This window comes from Rhineura floridana, chromosome 3 (assembly GCF_030035675.1).
Source record: "Rhineura floridana isolate rRhiFlo1 chromosome 3, rRhiFlo1.hap2, whole genome shotgun sequence".
In the NCBI taxonomy this organism is placed as follows: domain Eukaryota; kingdom Metazoa; phylum Chordata; class Lepidosauria; order Squamata; family Rhineuridae; genus Rhineura; species Rhineura floridana.
The window spans coordinates 63,397,895-63,419,125 of NC_084482.1; the positions used below are offsets into that span (position 1 = coordinate 63,397,895).

The 21,231-nt window shown below is 41.4% G+C and overlaps 1 protein-coding gene across 1 annotated transcript; it reads right to left on the minus strand.

Moving 5' to 3' along the window:
• Positions 1-157: 157 nt before the first annotated feature.
• On the minus strand, positions 158-21,227 carry JMJD6 (jumonji domain containing 6, arginine demethylase and lysine hydroxylase). The gene is made up of 7 exons (XM_061616331.1): positions 20,899-21,227; positions 13,177-13,565; positions 11,164-11,450; positions 4,823-4,958; positions 3,684-3,822; positions 2,454-2,581; positions 158-1,060 (listed from the first exon to the last, which is right to left on the minus strand). The coding sequence occupies exons 1-7, from the start codon at positions 21,025-21,027 to the stop codon at positions 1,024-1,026; spliced, it is 1,245 nt and encodes a 414-aa protein (XP_061472315.1). The 5' UTR covers positions 21,028-21,227; the 3' UTR covers positions 158-1,023.
• Between the last annotated feature and the right edge of the window lie 4 nt (positions 21,228-21,231).

Genomic DNA, 21,231 nt, shown 5'->3' on the forward strand with positions numbered 1-21,231 from the left:
AAAAATATACCCCTGGAGCAGCAACATATTCTGAAAGAATACAGCTACTGTGAGATACACACAACCACACCTTATTTCTGGACAAAATACACACGCCTCAAAATACCTGCCACACTACAACAGCAGAATAGGAAGTTTCTGGGTTGCAGAGAAGCAGTTCTTCATAAAATGGGATTTTTATTGTATTTATTCAGACTCCACACACTCCTAATAAAAAGCTTTACCTTCATATGTTTCCGTAAACTCCCACAGGGAGAGGTAAATGAGGCACCTACAGCTTCTTCCATACCTACTTTTTCTGAGACAAGTTCACAGACTTACTGCAAAATACTAGCAGCTTTTCCTTAAAATAGAAAGCGCATGTAATTGTTGTAATGGACTGCTGGTTCCGATAATACAGTTTACATGAGTCTCATTAGTCCATGGTTGATTTGGTGTTATCAACAAATTAAGAACTACAAAAAAGATGCTTCTTACAGGGTGATCATTTACACAATACAAGAGTCCTTAGATGGATATAACTAGCCTAGTCTCTTTTCTTGTGCTCTAGTCAAGGATCTGATGGCTAATTGAATACAGTAGAAGTTGAAGTTCTGGCCTCCAGTTGTAGTGCGTGAGAACTCAATTTGTAAACATATGACAATGTTGGAACAGGACACAGGCTTTCAGGATCTACCTGCTTATTTTTAAGAGGACTTTAAAACAGATATTCTCCATTTCCTGCTGCTGACTGCCCAGAGTTGTGAGCCACAGCACAGCCTTGGAGTCGGCAGCATTGTCTTCTAATGTACAGTATATTTGTTTGATGGAGTGCAGAAAAAGTTTTGATAGTATAGAACTATCTAGTTTTCTCCTTTAGTTAGCAAGGAGTCAGACAGCAGGTAATGGCAGGTAGAAGTTTGGATTTTAAAAATAATGAAAAGGAGTGGCGAAGATTTGAGAAAGCTCCAATCATACAGCTGATGGGAGGAATAGAAGACGGCTGGCTGGCTGCAACTGCCTTTAGATGGGTCTTGTTATCTTTCAGGGATGAGCACGGCTTCCACAAGATTCCCTAATCCTGTCAAAAATAATAATAAAAAATAAAAATACAACTGCCTGTCAAGGCAAGATTATTTTAGCATATACAAGGTGGCAGTAAAGAACTTTCCATAGAAAATCTGATGCATCCCAAGCTTCTTGGAAGTAGTTTTAAGTTTTTCAATACAACATTAACTGCAGCAGATTAAGAAGTACCTAGCTAATCACACGGCTGTTTGAGGAAGGTACTGATATACATAGCTGGAAAAGAGCCTTTAATTACCCAACAATTTTCATACTGCTAGGCTTCAGACCACACAAGCCAAAGAGATGTTATGCCATCTTAAGATGTTTGCCCCAGCCAACTAAGAGCAGGACAATCAGCAATCCACTTTTTTGTCTTAAAGCTCTGACTCCTACCAATAGATTGTGTGGTCTGGATTACCAAAGAATGACCCAGAAGATCAAGAGACACCATTCCCTTTCCTGTGTTATCTATCACCCACTGCTGGAAGCTTACCAGGCACAAGCTTTGACCTATTTGAACATTAACATCTACAACACTGGAGATACAAGAAGTCAAGGCTTTACAAAAATTACAAAAAAATTAACTTGAGTCAAATATCTTCCAAGATATAGTTAGGCATTCAATCCTTATCCCTCAATTGCCAACTCTAGCATTCAACGCCTCTGTAAGCATATCTCATCCTTTCTCTCAGAAGTAGAACTTCTATCCCTCAGTAACATTTCCATTTTCAATTTAATGAACTCTGCCTACATTAAATAAAAATTGGGCAACAAATTAAAATGAATTTAATAAGTGATGAAATCCTTCCTTGGCACTTTTGATATAAGTTCCAGTTTAGAATACTAAACACAGCTGGTATAGCACAGTGGGGAGGACAGCCTGGCTGGGAGTCCAGAGTCTGTGAGTTCAAATCCCCACTCGTGTCTCCTGGGTGTCAAGGGCCAGCTAAAGATCACCCCCACAGTGAGTGGCTCAGGGGTTACGTGCCCTGCCACCTGTGCAGCCGTGGGCAAGCTGCATAGTCCCAAGGAGCCCAGTTGCCCCCCAGCTGGCAGTTGCGGACAAGGAAGGGGCTGGTTTGTTCAGCTGTGGCAAGCTGAGCAGGCCCTAGCCAGCTGGGGAGGACTAGCCTCAGAGGGAGGCAATGGTAAACCTCCTCTGAATACTGCTTACCATGAAAACCCTATTCATAGGGTAGCCATAAATCGGGATCGACTTGAAGGCAGTCCATTTCCATTTTTTTAGAATACTAAATGAGCAAGGAGATATATATGTGGGGCAATGCAGTTACATGAGCAGACAGAAGCTCTCCCCCTTTATGGGCAGCTCCCTTACTCTCCTGTTGTCTGTAATTAGCAGCCCAGCCCAACAGATCTGACTTAACTTCCATAATTTGTTTGGTCACCTGGAAGAGCTGCGCTCTTTGCTCACACAGTCATCGTGGGAAGTTGTATCACCATTCCCAATCATGCTGCACATCCTTCGCTTTTTCCTTCGATGCATCATTCCTTCCGTCTCTGAGCTAGAATCACACTAGACAAACAGAAATGACAGAGTAATAAATCCTGAATACTGAAACAGCAATTCTGACAATTGACTAATAACAGCGGCTACAGCATCGGAGGAAGATGATTTTATAGAAACATCTAAAGTGTTCAAAAGAGGAATATAGAATGTGAGCTGTTAAAATGCGATTATAGCCTTCCCATTTTTTTTTTACACTTTGAATTCTTTGGGGTGGCCATTAGGACATGTTTACCAGGCATTTTATAAAGTAGTTGATAATCATATCTGATTCAACCAGTATGCCAAATTGTAACAGAGCCAATACCAGAAGAAACCAAGATCTCTTTTCATGGTTGTTAGCATCAATTTCAATTTTTGCCACCCAAGGCCTCTAAAGAAGTCTAGCCTATCACTTTTCTGTTTAGTCTTTCCCCGTCTTGGCTAATGAAGTCTTGCTGGGCTGTTAAGAGACTAAATGGGTTCTTAGAAAGATTATGTGTTACATGTGGGAGTAACACAGGCCTACTTAAAAGGGAGGTAATGGGTAGACCACCACTAAAGAAACACTATTTAGGTTGCTAATGCTGGGTAGTATGCAGTTAGTCTCATTTATGAACATAAACATTGGTGGCTATACTTCTAGAATCTAAGTATTCCCATATCAGTTGGGCTTTGGCTCAAGACTTTGAACTGAAGCTGTTTTAGTGCCTTGGTGGACAAACTGTGCCTGGAGACTGTGACCTTTTAAACTCTCCTAGATCTCTCTGTGGCATCATATCATACATACAAAATCAATCCTTCAGAAAAAAAACCCAAGCACAGCTCAGTGGTGACTGAGCATGCTCAGTGCCCACAGAACAAGTCTACTGGAGAAGGATAATGGAAAAGCACATGGCTGGCTGGCACCCTGGACAGGAATGCTGGACACTGCAACAAAATGAAGGTCCCACTTGTTGATACTATTGGCTATCAAATCCTTCTGCAGAGGTTGGGGAAATATAGAAAATATTTAAAAACAGGCCCAGGACCAGTGATGCAATTATTTCTGCTGGAGCACACCCACTGGAGGACAACACCCCTCCAGAATAGTTGTCACATTACCCCACCCATGTCTGATGTAGCACCTTACCTCTGAATCAGAATCTGAAGAACTGGAGCTGGAAGAGCTAGATGAATCACTCGAACTATCAGAAGCAATGCCTGTTGATTCCTGTAAGTCAACAGAATCTGCTAGTGCAGCCAGTTCAGGATGTTCCTGTTTTAGGACCCTTGGGGATAATTTTCAAGAAATAATGGTTGGCATTGAACAAACTAATGGATATAAATGCAGAGGGTAAAACTATTATGCATTTTGAAGAGATGCAGATAGGTAAGTCTCATCACAAAGTATTTCACTGGCTAAACGCAGCAGCTACAGCTACTGGATCATCTATATCTCGTATATGCCATTTTCATGATTTCCCACCATAATTTTAATGAGGAGAGTTAAACTAGCATTAACCCTGAAGAAATAATTTGCAGTCTGAGCTTACACACAACTCAGAGCATTTATTAAAAGCAATTTTAAAATACTGATTGGGGTTTTCATGCACCTAAGTGAAGTCAGCAGTGGGATTCAGATACTCTGGGATTCAGGCATTCTCAATTTCCAACATGCTATTTACATGTGATAAGTAGCCTGTTTCCAACAATGTCCTGCTTATATGCTTATTAAAGGCATCTGCTAGGCCATCATGGGAAACAGGATGATGGACTAGATGGGCCTTTGGTTTGATTCAGCAGGGCTCTCTTATGTAAGACTCAATGGAGAGCCAGATCAGGCTGTTCAGATGGGTCAGCTGAAAAATGTGGGGTGAGAAAGCTTCTAATTCCAGAACCGTTTCAATTGCTGTTACAAGCACTATGTTCACCATGTTGATACACTTTAACTACTGAACTAGCATCTTATGTGATAGTTGGTAAATTTATCTTTAAACAAAATGTCCAAATGCATGCCTAGTCTTAAGCTACGAGTCACTTTAAAAGTTGACTAAAGTTGAGTCACTTTAGTGAATCTTGAAATCCAGAAGCCTAATTCTCCTTCTGCACTCCAGGCACTCATGCAGGATGTTGCAGTTCAGAAACAGTCTTTCCAAAATGCAAACAACAACAACAACAAAACCCTTCACCAGGTTTGCCTTTTATATATCCTGTCAAGGATCATTCCAGGCATGCTTCTCGTTCAGGAAGCATCTGGGAATTCACTGAAATAATGATCACATCTCTCACCTGTACCATTTTCTTGATAATTTTGGCCTTCCCCTTACTGTCTTGTGCCAAACCACAGGGAAATTTGTACAGCTGGCAAAGTTCTGAGTGACAGCAATAGTTGTGTCAAGATTGAGGACTACATGCCACCAGCCACCTACAAATGCAACACCGCATGAGGTTATAAACAGCCAATAGAAGAAAGCACATTAATCATGCTGTTTTAAAATGTAGGCCTGTAAATACTGAAGAGCATATTTGGAAACAGCCATGTATGGGAAACACCATCTAAACCAATATCTCTTTCTAATAATGTCTTAAGGGGATAAACACAGTGGTCTACAAATGTGGTCACAAGTGTCAACCACCTCTGTCCTGGAAGTAGAGGAAGAGAATTTTTTCACTTTTGTAAAAGACTTGCAATGCCTTCTGCAACAGCCCCTCCCCACTTCCTCTGGAATGTGCAAGAAATTCAGGGGTGAGGTCTTTTTTTATTACTTTATGCCAAGCTTCAGCAGAAAACAAAAACAAGTCGAGCCTTTCGCTGCTTTTGCAGATAACCTCAGTTCTTACACAGTGGTTGTCTTCACACATCATGCTAAACCATGGTTCAGCATGATGAGAATGAGCTAGAGTGCTTCTCAGGTTCATGTAATCTCCCATCCGCTCACACCTGGGAGGGTGACAGCAGCAGCATTTTGTTTCACTTTCCCTGAATCTTGGCTTGTCTGGACCAGGGATCATGTTTTTTAAACCCTGACTGGCTTAACAATTCAGTTTCAGAAACCATGCTTTGAAGTTGGCTTGTTTTGAAACCAACTAGAGTTTGTATAATCTGCAATCCCTCAGCGGGACAATAATATAAGCAAAGATTTAAGGAAAGTGAGAATAAACACTGCTAAAGTCCTCTTCCCAGTCACAAGGGAGAAGCATTCAGTTTCAAGACTTACAGCAGCTCCTTCTGGCTCATGCTTACAATAAATGACCCTAAAAAATAATAGTGAGGAACAATATTCTGCTACATAACAAGAAAACTGAGTAAGGAAAAAGCAAGCTCCATGCCTAAAGGGAAAATATTTTGCTACAGCTGTGGAAAGACCATGTAGGGGTTCCTGTAATTCAGGGATGGGGAACTTGTAGTCCCAACAATATCTGGAAGGCCACAATTCCAACCACCCCTGACAACTGGCCATGCTTGCTGGGGCTGATGGGAGTTCCACACCACTGCCCTATCTGCTGCTAACGCAATGGTTAGAACTGAGCAGGCATATGTTCATTTTCCAGGCAAGAATATGTACACAAAAGTCTCCCCAAGGGAACAGAAAATGTCCCTCAGCTACAGTGTTCTGAAGCTAGCTACATGCAGACGCAGAACCCATATATGGGACAGACACAATGAAAATTAATTAACTTTTGTACTCAAATCAATGTTCTTCAAAATGAAGAAGAATTCAGAGCAGCAGAGGAAGGCACTAGATAAGAAGAGGAAATGGGAATGTTTTAACAAGTAATGGATGAAATAATAGTGTTTCTGCTTGTGCCTGTTTAACTTTGAGGATGTCTCAAGTAGCAGATCATTGTTCACATGATTAACCATCCTCTAGGATAACCTTCTCCAACCTAATGTTCTGCAGATGTTATGAATGACAACTCCAATCAGCCCCAATCTTGATGATTAATGGTCAGGACTGATGGGAGTTGGAATCCAAACCATCTGGAAGACACCAGGTTGGGGAACGCTGCTCTAGGCTTAGTCCATATGCTCACACAGAGATAGCATGCTATGCAGGTCAGTCCCATGCATGCTTACCTGGATGCAAGCCCCACCGAGTTCAAAAGAATTTACTTTAGAGAGAGAGAGAGTACACTTACTTAGGAATAAGTCCTACCCAACACAGTGAGACTTGATTCCAAATAGACTTACATAAGATTGTGCTGTTAGTCATTTAAGAATTAGCTATATGATTGTTTCTCTTTTTTGGCAATGGTATTTTACAACCCAGCTGTAGTTATTTCTTAAAAGCATCTCCTTGCTTTTTAACTTAAGTAGATTAGCATTTAATCAATGTATTAAGCAGGAGAGAAGAGACAATGAATTTTATTTCAGACCTTGTTGCTTCAGCCCCCTAACACAAAACTATTGTATTTTGGTTCAGTACAGTTTTAAAGATGAACGTAGGATCCACATAAGAATGGCATCTCTGATTCTTCTGTTGCTGGTGGCATGCTTAATCTGTAATCTAAGATGCACAGAGACTCTATGTCAAATACCAGCAACCTATTTCTAAACAGAATTTTTACAGCCAGAATATTAAGCTATTAAATGATAAGTACACACATTTCTTATGATAAAGTTAAAATCACCCAAGACAAAAACAGTTTATAAGGGAAACTGACAAGGCAACAACACACGTTAACTGAAGATTGTAAGAGAATAAGAGCACCACAAATATATTCCAGATATGAAGTTGGCACCCTACAAACAGAATTGTCAACTGATCAAAAACCTACAGCCCTTCAGACACAAGAGAGAGAGGCCTGTTCCTAGAAGTGTGCATTTAAGAGCCAAAACCTGATCTGGTTCAGAATTTGTTGAGACAGCATCATCATTTTCACTTAGTGCATATGCTTCAACAGTGAAGCCCAAATATGTACATTAAGCCCCCAGGTCATTAAGCTTAATCTCAGGATGTCCACAGTTCTTCTACCAGAAAGGAAAAGCAGCTGTTGCAGTGACTACTATGGAAATTGTTCTTAAACCCAGTTCCGTGCTTGTCTCCCCTATCCCACACTAAATCCAAGCACAGGATCGGTGTTTGCTATTAGGTCTGTCCTAACCTGCCAAAGACCTTTGGTCTCTACTACCCATATATTTGAATTTTTGAAATTAGATGGCAACTCTATTTGTAAGTTCTGCAAGTACTGTTTCCATTTCACAGAACACTGGAGAGAAAAGGAGAGAAATTATTTCTCTAGTGTTCCGGCTTGGGACTTCATGGCCTCTATGATGACCATGTCACTGGCCCAACGCATAGAGCAGGGCAGGGTCCACCCTCAACTAGGTTTTTGCTCCAGATGGAAGAAGGGGTGGTCTGGAGATTGGGGATGGGTGGGTGGATGTCACCCCACTGTCATGGTCAGACCACTTCCTGATGAAGTTTAGACTTATGGCTCCGATCCTCCCCTGCAAGAGTGATGGACAGATTAAGATGGTCCTCCCTGGAAACTAATGGAATCCACAGGATTCCTAAATGCCCTGGGGGAGTTCCCAGTAGATAGAGCAGGTGACCCTGTTGAAGCTCTTGTCACGCTGTGGAACAGCAAGGTGCGTCAGGCTCTTGACATGGTTACCCCCAAGCGCCCTCTCCGGCATTGTGGAGCCCAGTTTGTGCCTTGGTACACCAGTGTGCCAAGGGCAATGAAACAGGCTGGATGACAGCTACAGCGCATGTGGTGAAAGACGTGCTGTGAGGCTGACTGGGCATGAATAAAATATCTTAACTGTGCCTACTGTGCGGTGGTGAGGGCGGTGAAGAAGGCCCACTTCTATGACATCATCACATTCTCAAGTAGCTGTCCAGTGGAACTTTTCCGTATTGTCAGGGGTCTGTTGACATCAACTCCAGGAAATGGAGGTTTAGATCCTTTGAAGGCCCACTGTAAATTGTTTGCAAGACACTTTGAGGGTAAAGTTACTCGCCTCCATAGCAATCTTGATGCCCCATTCACATCTATTGTAGTCCCCAGTGAGGTGTCCAGTGCAATGCCTGCTGCAACTTCTTGGGAACGGTTTCAGTTGATGCGGCCTGATGACGTGGACAAGGTGCTTGCAACAATGCGGCCAGCAATGTGTCCTCTCGACCCTTGCTCTTCTTATTAAATCTTGCTGAGGGGGGTTGACCGGCTGGATCCAGGGTGTGGTCAAAGCATCCTTGTGGGAGGGAGTGGTTCCAGGTGCCCTGAAAGAGGTGGTGATCCGACCGCTCCTGAAAAAGCCCACCCTGGCCTATTGGTTTGTGACAACTACTGACCAGTCGCAAATACCCCCTTCTTAGGGAAGGTGATTGAGAGGGTTGTGGTGCAGCAATTGCAAGTACTCTTGGATGAAACAAATTATCTTGACCCATTCCAATCTGGGTTCAGGCCTGGTTATGGGACTGAATCGGCCTTGGTTGCCTTGATGAATGATCTTTATTGGGAGAAAGACAGAGGGAGTGCGGCCCTGTTATTCTTACTTGATCTCTTGAGGCTTTTGATACCATTGGCCATGGTATCTTTTGGGCCGACTTGGTGAGATGGGTACTGGAGGCACTGTTTCACAGTGATTCCGATCCTATCTCCAGCATCATTTTCAGAGAATAGCATTGGGCTATTTTCTTTCAGCCCCCTGGCAGTTTGCTGTGAGATGCTGCAGGGTACCATCTTGTTTCTGATGCTGTTTAACTTTTATATGAAGCCCTTGGGAGCGGTCATCAGAAGATCTCTTGGCGGCTTTTGACACCATCGACCATGGTATCCTTCTGGGCCGATTTGGTGAGATGTGAAACAGTGCCTCCGATCCTATCTCCAGCATCATTTTCAGAGAATAGCATTGGGCGATTGTATTTCGACCCCCTAGCAGTTGCGCTTTGGGGTACCATCTTGTCCCTCATGCTGTTTAACATCTATATGAAGCCCTTGAGAGCGGTCATCAGGAGATTTGGGGTAAGATGTCAGCAGTACTCTGATGATACCCAGCTCTATTTCTCCGTAACATCTGAATCAGGAGAGGCCGTGCAAGCCGTGAACTGCTGCCTGGACTTGGTGGTGGGCTGGTTGAGGGCCAATAAACTGATTCTCAATCCTAGCAAGATGGAGATGCTGTGGGTTGGTGGTTCCTGAGTTCGGATAATTGGTCAGTTGCCTGTTTTGGATGGGGTTGTACTCCCTCTGAAAGAACAGGTCCGTAGTCTGTGGGTGCTCCTGAATCCATCTTTGTCGCTAGAGACCCAGGTGACCTCAGTGGCTAGGAGTGCCTTTTACTTACCAGCTGTGGATGGCAAGACAGCTGCGGCCGTTTCTGGAAAGGGATTGCCTGACCACTGTTGTGTATGCTCTGGTAACCTCCAGGTTGGATTACTGTAATGTGCTCTATATGGGGTTACCACTGAGGTTGGTTGAGAAGCTGCAGCTGATGCAAAATGTGGCAGTGAGACTGCTCACTGGGGCAGGTTATCGCCAACATGCCACTCCGCTACTGAAAGAATTGCACTGGCTATCTATTAGCTACCAGCCTAAGTTCATGTTCCAGTTTTGGTGTACAAAGCCCTATACAGTTTGGGACCAAGCTACCTGAAAGACTGTCTTATCCCTTATATACCCAGTCGATCTCTGCGCTCTGCAGGTGAAGGCCTCCTGCAGATACCATCTTATCAGGCGGTCCATTCCGCTCAGTGTGGTGGCACCTACCCTTTGGAATTCCCTCCCCTTAAATGACAGACAATCTCTGTTATCTTTTCAGCGCCTACTGAAGACCTTCATCATTCAACAAGCCTTTTAAGTAGAGACCTTATCCCAGTCTGCATGTGTCTTGGAATTGCTTTTTGAAATATTTTTAAACTTTCTTTTTTTAATGTTTTAAAGCTTTTAAAAATATGTTTTAAAAGATGTTTTGTTTTAATATGTTTTTAATGTTTGTTGTGTTTTACTGTATTTTAAAGTTGTTCTTATGATGTTTCAAAGTGTTTTTAGTGCTTTTGTTTGCTGCCCTGGGCTCCTACTGGGAGAAAGGGCAGGATATAAATCAAATAAATAAATATAATAAATAAGGAAGAAATTGAAATGAGGGTCCAAGTGCTTACTTTTCAGTTGCAACCTTCAGTTGCAAGTTTGTACAGATGTCACAAGAGGTGCTGGACCTTTCATCAGATACACAACACAAGCATATTTTAAGAAGCAAGATCATACAGCGTCTGCTTGTCAACCTTCATTTTCTGCTTCCACTTTGGTGGGAGACTCAAAGCTGACAAGTTCTCCCCCCATTGTGCTAATTAAGCTGCCTGGCATTGAAAAAATGTTATTCATGGGATTCCTCCTGCCCCCTAATCTTCAGAAGGTTTAACTCATCTCTACCTCAGCTGCCTTCCTAAATGTATAATTTATTTCAGGATAATTCCCCATCACATATGCTACACATCCTTATTGTTTGACACACGCAGTAAAATAATGTAAGGGAATCCTACAAAGAACTTCTAAGACACCACTTTGTTTTGTGTCTGTGTTTATGGGCTTGGAGATCCTCTCAAAAAGGGTACTGCACTAAAAGTATATTATTTCAGAACTTCAGGCCACACTTCAGCACAGGATTTAATAAGTGCACATACCTGGTACAAAAACAGTCTCTCCCGGTTTTTGCACAATTTCTAAGGGCTTAAACTCAGAAGGCCAAGTGGGAAGCTGAGTCCTTGGATATATTACTCTGAACCAAGTGATGGCTTCATCTTGCTGGTTCCCTCCTTCTTCACGAGTTACTTTGATCAATTCTCTGGGAGTGCTGGTAGGAAAGAGGCACCAGCGCTTGTGTCCTTGGACTAAGGCATTCCAGGCACTGGTTCCCAGAGGGTCAATGTGGATGCCTGTTCCTGATCGAGGTGGACCCATCACAAACCATCTGCGCAAGGGGAAAATCCAGCAGTGTTACATACGTCTCAGATATTTTCCTTAACATGTTCCTCAAAAGCAAGTATTTCCTTTCTGTTTTTAAAGAATTCCAAAACACTTTTTCTTAATTTTTGTTTGTATTCAGAAGAGATGCAACAAAAGCACCAACAAGCAAAACAAAAGGAGCTGTTCTATACAAATCAGACCATTTGGCCCAGTACTGTCTATGTTGACTGGCAACTGCTCTCTAAGGCCTCGGGAGGCATCTCCCAGTCCTGTTATCTGCTTACCTGGAAATTCTGAGGGGTTCTAGCTAAATTACATGATTCTGCCCCCTCATCCAAAACTAACCCTTCCTCAACCCATCTGGCTGAGTTATCACAGAACCTGTGGCCTACTACTTGCAAGGAATGTCCTCTGCCACTCCATAGAAAAGTTAAAAAGCCAAGCAAAAGGATGCCAACATATAAAAATTATATTTAATTTTAAAATAATGCCAGCATAATTTAGTCAAGGTACATACAGAAGACAAGACAGTGTGAATCTTGCCCAGATGAAGAATAGAGGCTAGAACAACTTTCTAAGAAGAAAGGCACAACAGATTGGGACATTTTAATAGGGGGGGGGAGGAAAAAAAAGGGAAGACAAAGGTGTAGAATGCTATGCATAGTAAAATGGACAGAAAATAGAAAACATTCTATTATAAGACAACATTCCAATACTTTAACGTGATGATCCAATGATACTTATTGGCAGGAAGTTCAAAGACAAACAGAAGAAAATATTACTTCATACAAAATATAATTAGTAGAATGAGTAGCTTAGATGTTTTAAAAATACAGTTATGGAAATTAATGGAAAATCATTTTAACTGATAGACCAGACTATTAGCTATGACAACTAAATATACGAACCCCTTAATTCAAAGGCAAAATACCCATATTATCAGATCCTGAGAACACATACTTAGGATGTCCATTCTTCTTAGTTTGCAAGATCGCACAGGCTGTCCACTGTTGAAGACAGAATACTGCACTAAATGGATCTTTGCTCTGATATATTAGAAAGTCCTTATGTTGCTCCATAAGCCATAAATAAAATTGACTCATCTCCCTATGTGCACACTAACTCTGTGAGAATCCATTAGCTGGACACTACTAATGACACTGGACACAACCAGAAAATAGGTCATATTATTATTATTATTATTATTATTATTAAAAAAGTCACCTCATCATTAGTTTTTTAAAAATTATTTGAGTAATTACAAAAATCTATACCATAATTTTGTTATTGAAGGTTTTAATGTGGGAGCCAATTAACTAGAATATCACTAAGGAAAGCATAGATAAGCATTGTAAAATGTAGTGTAAACAATGTAAGCCAAAACTGCATAAAAGATACACCAAAAGGGTGAGAGTAGGAGTGAGGAGAAACAGTTGTCATCGGCACAGGAAGCACAGGTCATTTTCCCCTTACCTTGACCTTGTGTACAGAAATATGGGCCTTTAATATATCTTTCTCAAAGCTTCCCATTTCACATTAGTTCTTTCCTATTAGAATGCTTACTTTAGCTGCGCTTTAAGTTCTTTTTGGAAACTTTTCTTGAAAGTTCTGTTTTTTTTTAATATGCAGGGGGAAAGGAAATGGTTGGGCTCCTGGTGGTTTGTACACCAGTTTAAAAATTATTGCCCTTTCCCTTTTCTATCCTGAGGCAGGGAATAGTCTGCTTTTACCTGTAAGGTGGCCTTCTTTTCTCTCCTGCATACTGGAACAGGTCATCTGTGAAGAACTTGGGCACCCTGTAGTCCTCCAAGAGTTTCCTACGCTTAGGATGCTCCCCATAGCTGCTGTCAAATATATAGAGGGGACTGTCATCCCGTGTGGTTTCCATATATTCAATATAATATTTCATCTTCATCTTCACAGAGTAACCATCATTGTCCTCCCCACATTTGAATTTCTGGTTCCTGTATTTGCGTTTCAAGCGCTCCAGAGTCCATTTCTCTTGGGCTGGCCACCCCACCTGAGCATTTAAAAGGACCACAGGCTTGTACGGCTTCTCAAAACGTTCAATGAATTCTTCCACTGACAAATGGAGTGCATCTGCTCTTTCCACATTGTCCTGCAAGATGGATGAAGACTTCTCAATGCAAGGTAATGCATTATGTAATACTGCAGAAGAATGACAACCATGTTAAGTCACACAGAACAAGAGCACAGAGTAATTATTTTACTGAATCAACCAGTCATTAAAAAAAAAATTAAGTAACCTTTGGATTCCCCCCCAACCAGATTTTCCTTAGTTCTCCAAGATTACAGACTCATCTAGGCAACTAACAGACAGTGGATTTTATTTTTGCTCTAAATACCTCTAAGTGAGGAATAGCACTGTGTATCTAAGCTTTTAAAATGACTAGGTTCTAATCCTTAATTGGCACCCTCAAGGAAAAATCTTGTGTTGAATAAGGTCATTTTAACCTCCAAGTTAGATTACTACAATACATTCTACGTGGGGCTGCCTCTGAAGATGGTTCAGAAACTGCAGCTTGTGCAAAATGCAGCAGCCAGATTGGTAACAGGGACCAGACAGTTCGAACATATAAAACCGACTCTGGCCCGCTTGCATTGGCTGCCTGTATGTTTCCGAGCTCGATTCAAACTGCTGGTTTTAACCTATAAAGCCTTACACGGCTTAGGACCACAATACCTGATGGAACACCTCTCCCGACATGAACCCACTTGTACACTACGCTCAACATCCAGGGCCCTCCTGCGGGTGCCTACTCTGAGGGAAGCTGGGAGTCTGGCAACAAGGGAGAGGGCCTTCTCAGTGGTGGCCCCCAAATTATGGAATGATTTTTTTGACGAGGTATGCCTGGCGCCAACACTTATCTTTTTGCTGCCAAGTCAAGACTTTCCTCTGCTCCCAGGAATCTTAGCATGCATTTTTAAATTGTTTTTTTAAAAATGTGTTTTTAAATTTGTGTATTTGTTTTTAATTGTTGTAAACCATCCAGAGAGCTTTGGCTATGGGGCGGTATACAAATGTAATAAATAATAATAATAATAATAATTTTTTGCATCACTTTAACAGTGCAACCCTATATCTACTCAGAAGTAAGCCCAACTATAAGTTCAGTAGGACTTCCTCCCAGGTAAACAAGTATAGGATTGCAGGTTAATTAAAATAATAGCAATGAAGCTGATCATTACCGAGTCCCCCTTTACTGATGAAAGGTTGAAAAAGCACACATTTCTGCTTCACACTGAAAACATGGAGTTCCAAATATCTGCAAAGCTGATTACACTGCTTGAGCCAAAGTGTGAACAAAATACATTGAAAAGGAGCCTATTCTTATTGCTCACCAAAGTGAGCCACAGCGCTAATTGTGTTTTTAATTGTTGAAAAGAATACCTGAATCATCACCATAAAGAAACGGGTAAATTAGAGAATACAGAAAACTTTGCAACAATCTAAAAGCATCCAAGATTTTTACTACAGTTAAAAACCTCCACAAACAGTAAAGGACTTGAATTGAAATTTCCATTCAAGTCTAAATTGCTCTGCAGTAGGATACTCGTGTCTCAGCTCACATCAACAGTTTTTCCCCATATTTGTGTCACACCATAGACATTCCAAAGTTTCAAAATAGTCTAGTAAAGTCAAACAGTCAGATCTGTGAACACCTGCAACATGTGAAGCCTGATCCTATGCAGGAAGTCCCACCAAGTTCATAGGGCTTTCCCCTAAGTAAGTGCACATAGGATTATGGTCCATTATATTCTTGGAATGCTTACTTTGTGAGTTTTAAATCGATGCTTTCCACTCTGAGAGTAGAGCTACAGATACAAAGAAACAGAATGAGACAAGGCGGCTTAGATTCGTGTTTCCTTGATGCTACCCATTGCAAAGGAGACACAGGATTCTATGTCACATAAGGAAACTTCTCACAATGAGCCTTTGCCCATTATTTCCCCTTACAGAGCAAGCTTAAGTTCTACTTTGAGTCACTTCACTTCCAAGACTACTGAGGATGAGATTTATAGAATTTCATGAGAGCATAAATATTACTAGATTCAATCAATGCAGAGTAGTACAAGGTCAGAGTCATTTCCAAAATCTCCTGCAATAAGTGTTTGGTCACTTTTTACAACATATCCTCAGAACTCTCTCTCTGGACCCTTGTATCTTGCTATAAAATAAAGAATCATGGATGGCAGGAGAGTCAGTAAAATTGCGTTTCATTTTTTTAAAACTGATTTTAATATTGTATTTTTACATTGCTTTAACCCACACCAGGACCTTATGGTGAAGGGCAAGTAAGAAATATTATTATTATGAATTAAATCTACATATTCTTCAGCACACCTAATGAGAGCTTCCTTGCAATTACTTTTTTATCAACTTGTATAGATAATGTAAGAAGTTGTGCTTCCTTACTTTGAATGACTGGAATCATCTGATAATAAAGTGGAATTACTTGTAACTTGTATTACACTAACAATTAATGAAGCCCAATACCCTGTCTCCAGAAGTGGCCAAATACAACATATTTAAAGGGAGAACTACAGAAAAAGTTGTACTAGAACATAGACTATCACAAATCCTCTGTACTTCCTACTCTAGTAGGGCTGCAATCTGAAGATGATCACTTAAAGTCCATAAATTCTGCTTGTTACAGCAGACAGGACAGACAAAAAGAAAGGGGTAGGAGAACCTGTGGTTGTCCAAGTCTCCTGCTGCACTGGGGATTTTAAAGGTACTGGGCAGGTTCCAGCTCAGACCAGAGCTTTCAGCGCACCTACCCCTGGTTTGCAGAACAGCATTCCTGTTGATACACAACAGGCATTCACTACTTGTAGTTTCTAGAAACAATTGAAGGTATTTTTTTTCTGGCAAGCTTTTCTAGCTGGATGAAATGTTTCCCCTTTAGAGCTCTACTATGAGTGTTTATTTGTATTTTTAAACTATCTTTAGTTTTTAAAAATTGTTTTAAAGCTATTTTGTAGTTCTTTTTATTGTATGACTGCAAATTCCCTGGAGACATGTGAAAGGGGACACATAAATAATGCTATGTTCCAACCAGTAGAGGTGAAACAAGATTATCAACCAAGATAATACAGTTACTGACTTGTATCTATTCTGAGCCCATTTTCTTGCCACATAGACTGAGAGGAATGAACACTATTCCTAGTATGTCACATCTTGTTTTCACCTGTTCGCCCACTCTCTACTCCAGTGTCCTCCTTCTCAACCCTTTGGAACCGTCACAACAGCCTTCTCTCTATACCCATTTTATTTCCCTACCAAATCTGCTCTGTAGTAGAAATACTAGTATGCCAACCTTACAGAACTCCCAAACAGCTTTAAAGTGAGAATCCACCCCATACATTTTCTTTCTGCTCCCAGGATATGGTCTGAAGGCACACAATGCCATCACCACCTTGCTGAAGCTAAGGAGATACCAGTCTAATCAGTGCTTGGATGGGAGCTTAGATTCCATGACAGAAGAAAGCAGGACAAAAAGGTAAGAAAATAATAAACAAACAGCACCAAACTCCTGTTCTCCCAAAATACTTTTTAAAAATGTCAATGGAAAAACTTCAAATCTACATCAACAACTGTAATGACACACTAAGACCATAAGTCCATCCCCATTTACATGAGAGCAAATCCCACTGAACTCAATATATATTACTTCCTAGCAAACATATATCCCCCTTTAGGATGCACACCTTAACATGGTGAGGGGGGTTGAGTGTGTTGAAGAAGCTGAGAGCAATGCCGTCAGGAGTCTAGACCAAGAGGCTACACTCCTAGCAGGGGCACCCAAGGCAGAATGGTCAAAGCTGAGACACCAGCTGAGACACCAGACTAAGATGCATCCAAACTCAGAGGAAGGCAATGGTAAACCACCTCTGAATACCTCTTACCACGAAAACCCTATGAACAGAGTATCCCAAATGCAACACGAGATAGTGCTGGAAGATGAGACCCCTAGGTCAGAAGGCACTCACCGAGCTACTGGGGAAGAACAAAGGACAAGTACGAGTAGCGCTGTGACTAATGACGCAGCTGGGTCAAAGCCAAAAGGAAGCCCAGAAGCTGATGTGCACAGATGCAAAAGGAGAGTGCAGAGTTGTATGACGCACACAATAGGAACATGGAATGTGAGAAGCATGAACCAGGGAAAGTTAGAAATTGTCAAGCAAGAAATGGAGCGTATCAACATTACAATACTTGGTGTGAGTGAATTAAAATGGACTGGAATGGGACATTTTCAATCAGGCAACTACAAAATATTTTATGCAGGAAATGAGAAATTAAGATGAAACGGGGTTCCTTTAGTAGTGAGAAGTGATGTAGCAAAAGCAATTAGGAGCTACAACGCAAGGTCTGAGCGAGTTATATCAATGAGATTAAATGGGAAACCTATTAACATAACCATCATCCAAGTCTACGCTCCAATGTCAAACGCAGAAGAAGAAGAATTGGAGAGATTTTAGGCAGAAGTACAGGAGGAAATTGATCACACACCAAAACAAGATATGATGATAATCATGGGGGACTGGAATGCAAAAGTAGGGAACAGAGAAGAACTAGGAATTGTGGGGAAATGGGGCTTAGGAGATAGAAATGAAGCAGGAGAAAGAATTATTAAATTCTGTGAAGCCAATGATTTGTTTCTTGCCAACACATTTTTTGAACACCCAAAAAGACGACTGTACATGTGGACATCACCAGATGGTCAATATAGGAATCAAATTGATTATATAATTGGAAACAGAAGATGGAGAAGTTCCATACTTTCTGCAAAAACAAGACCAGGAGCAGACTGCGGTACAGATCATGAACTGATCATATCGAAAATCAGAGTAAAGCTAAAGAAGAAGACCAAAGCACTCAAAATGCCAAAACACAATTTAAATAACATCCCAGAAGAATATAAAGATCAAATAAGGAACAGGTTTGAGGCTTTAAACTTAGTTGACAGAGAACCAGAAGAACTATGGACTGAAGACAGGGACATTATCAGGGAAGAATGCAAAATGACAATACCTCTTGTTAAAAAGAGAGAAATACCTCAATGGATGACTGAAGAAACTCTTAAAATGGTTAAAGAGAGAAGGAAAGCAAAAGCAAAAAGAAACACGGTCAGAACCCTGAATGCAACTATACAACGACTAGTACTTAGGGACAAAGAAAACTATTACAATAGTTATTGTACAGAAATAGAAAAGGACAACAAAATGGGAAGAACAAGAGCCCTATTCCAAAAGATTAGAGAAATGAATGGGAAATTTAAACCAAGAGTAGGGATGTTGAATAATCAACAGGGGAACACACTGACTGACTGAGATGAAATAAAAGGAAGATGGAAGCAATACACTGAAGAACTCTGTAAAAGAGATGACAGGATGACAGATTTATTCACGGAGGAACCATATGATAAAGAACCAGAAATTGTAGAATGTGAGGTGAAAGCTGCTCTTAAAATTCTTGGAAGAAACAAATCACCAGGAATAGATGGCATACCAATAGAGTTGCTACAAACTACTGAGACTGTCCAAATTTTGACAAAAAATTGTCAATATGGAAAACTAAACAATGGCCCACAGACTGGAAGCGTTCAATATATATCCCACTTCCAAAGAAAGGGGATCCCAGAGAATGCAGTTATTGAACTATTGCCTTAATATCCCATGCAAGTAAAGTAATGCTCAAGATTCTACAACAAAGGCTCTTACCATATATGGAGTGAGAAATGGCAGATGACCAAGCTGGATTTAGAAAGGGAAGAGGCACCAGAGATCATATCACAAACATACGTTGGATAATGGAACGGAGCAAGGAATTTCAGAAAAAAATTCACCCTGTGCTTTATAGACTACAGCAAAGCCTTTGACTGTGTAGATCATGAAAAACTATGGAATGCTTTAAAAGAAATGGGGGTGCCACAGCATCTGATTGTCCCGATGCGCAACCTCTACTCTGCACAAGAGGCTACTGTAAGGACAGAATATGGACAAACTGATTAGTTCCCCATCGGAAAGGGTATGAGACAGGGGTGTATTTTATCACCCTATTTGTTTAATCTGTACGCAGAACATATCATACGGAAAGCAAGATTGGACCAAGATGAAGGAAGTGTGAAAATTGGAGGGAGAAACATCAATAATTTAAGATACGCAGATGATACCTTACTCTTAGCAGAAACCAGTAATGATCTGAAATGAACGCTGATGAACGTTAAAGAGGAAAGCACAAAAGCAGGACTACAGCTGAACATCAAAAAGACTAAAGTAATGACAACAGAAGATTTATGTAACTTCAATGTTGACAATGAGGACATTGAACTTGTCAAGGATTATCAATACCTCGGCACAGTCATTCACCAAAATGGAGACAATAGTCAAGAAATCAGAAGGCGGCTAGGACTGGGGAGGGCAGCTATGAGAGAACTAAAAAAGGTCCTCAAATGCAAAGATGTATTACTGAACACTAAAGTCAGGATCATTCAGACCATGGTATTCCCAATCTCTATGTATGGATGTGAAAGTTGGACAGTGAAAAAGGTGGATAAGAGAAAAATCAACTGCTCTGAAATGTGGTGCTGGAGGAGAGCTTTGCGCATACCATGGACTGTGAAAAAGACAAATAATTGGGTGTTACAACAAATTAAACCAGAACTGTCACTAGAAGCTAAAATGATGAAACTGATATCATCATAGTTTGGACACATCATGAGAAGACCTGATTCACTAGAAAAGGGAATAATGCTGGGAAAAACAGAAGGGAGTAGAAAAAGAGGAAGGCCAAACAAGAGATGGATTGATTCCATAAAGGAAGCCACAGACCTGAACTTACAAGATCTGAACAGGGTGGTTCATGACAGATGCTCTTGGAGGTCGCTGATTCATAGGGTCGCCATAAGTCGTAATCCACTTGAAGGTACATAACAACAACAAAGCAAACATATATACGATTGCACTATGGATTAATTTAACCCCAAGCTAAAAACAATATGAGCACAGGTTGTTACTGATGAACATGGGTTCTAGTTTATTTAAGTTCAGATCATAATACACCTTAATCTTCAAGAGGCCACAAGAATCTGATTTCTCCCCACAAACTTTTTTAAAAAAATACTCCTTATGTAGTTTACTATGAACCATGGAGAGCGTTCAAGAGGGAGAATGAAACACATTACGGGTAACTGCTGTGGGTTAAGCCATCTTGTTCCTTCTAGCGCGAGACAGTTATAGAACCTAAGACAATTTCAAGCAGGATCTTGGCCTTGAATGCTGCTTCCCCGCCCCCCTAACCTTTTCTCACCTGTATGCGCCTAACAGCTCTTCTTCCACCCACCATTTTTCTATCCTTTTTAGCAGTCCCCTCACCCCCCGCCCCCCCCCATCATCATCATCATCATCATCATCATCGTCATCGCCACCTTGCAGACTGCCGGGTTAAGCGGGAAGCTCTCGCAATAGTTATGCCGGGTCCAGTCGAGGGAGTCCTTGAGCTCCGGGCGGGCGCTCCGCTTAGCCTCGCGGATGCGCTTCTTGCTCTTGTGGTTCATGCTCCCGCTCCCAGCTACGAATTCACCGTAGACACCCCGCCCGAAGGAACAGCGTCCCGCAACTTCCAGAAATTTCACGTCCACGCCGCCTCGGCCACCACACCGCTACCTCACCTCCGCGAAGCCTGGCTTCAATCCTCGCTCCTTCCCATTGGCCCGGCACTTTCCATCCTCCCTGGTACAGGCAACGCTCATTGGCCGTTG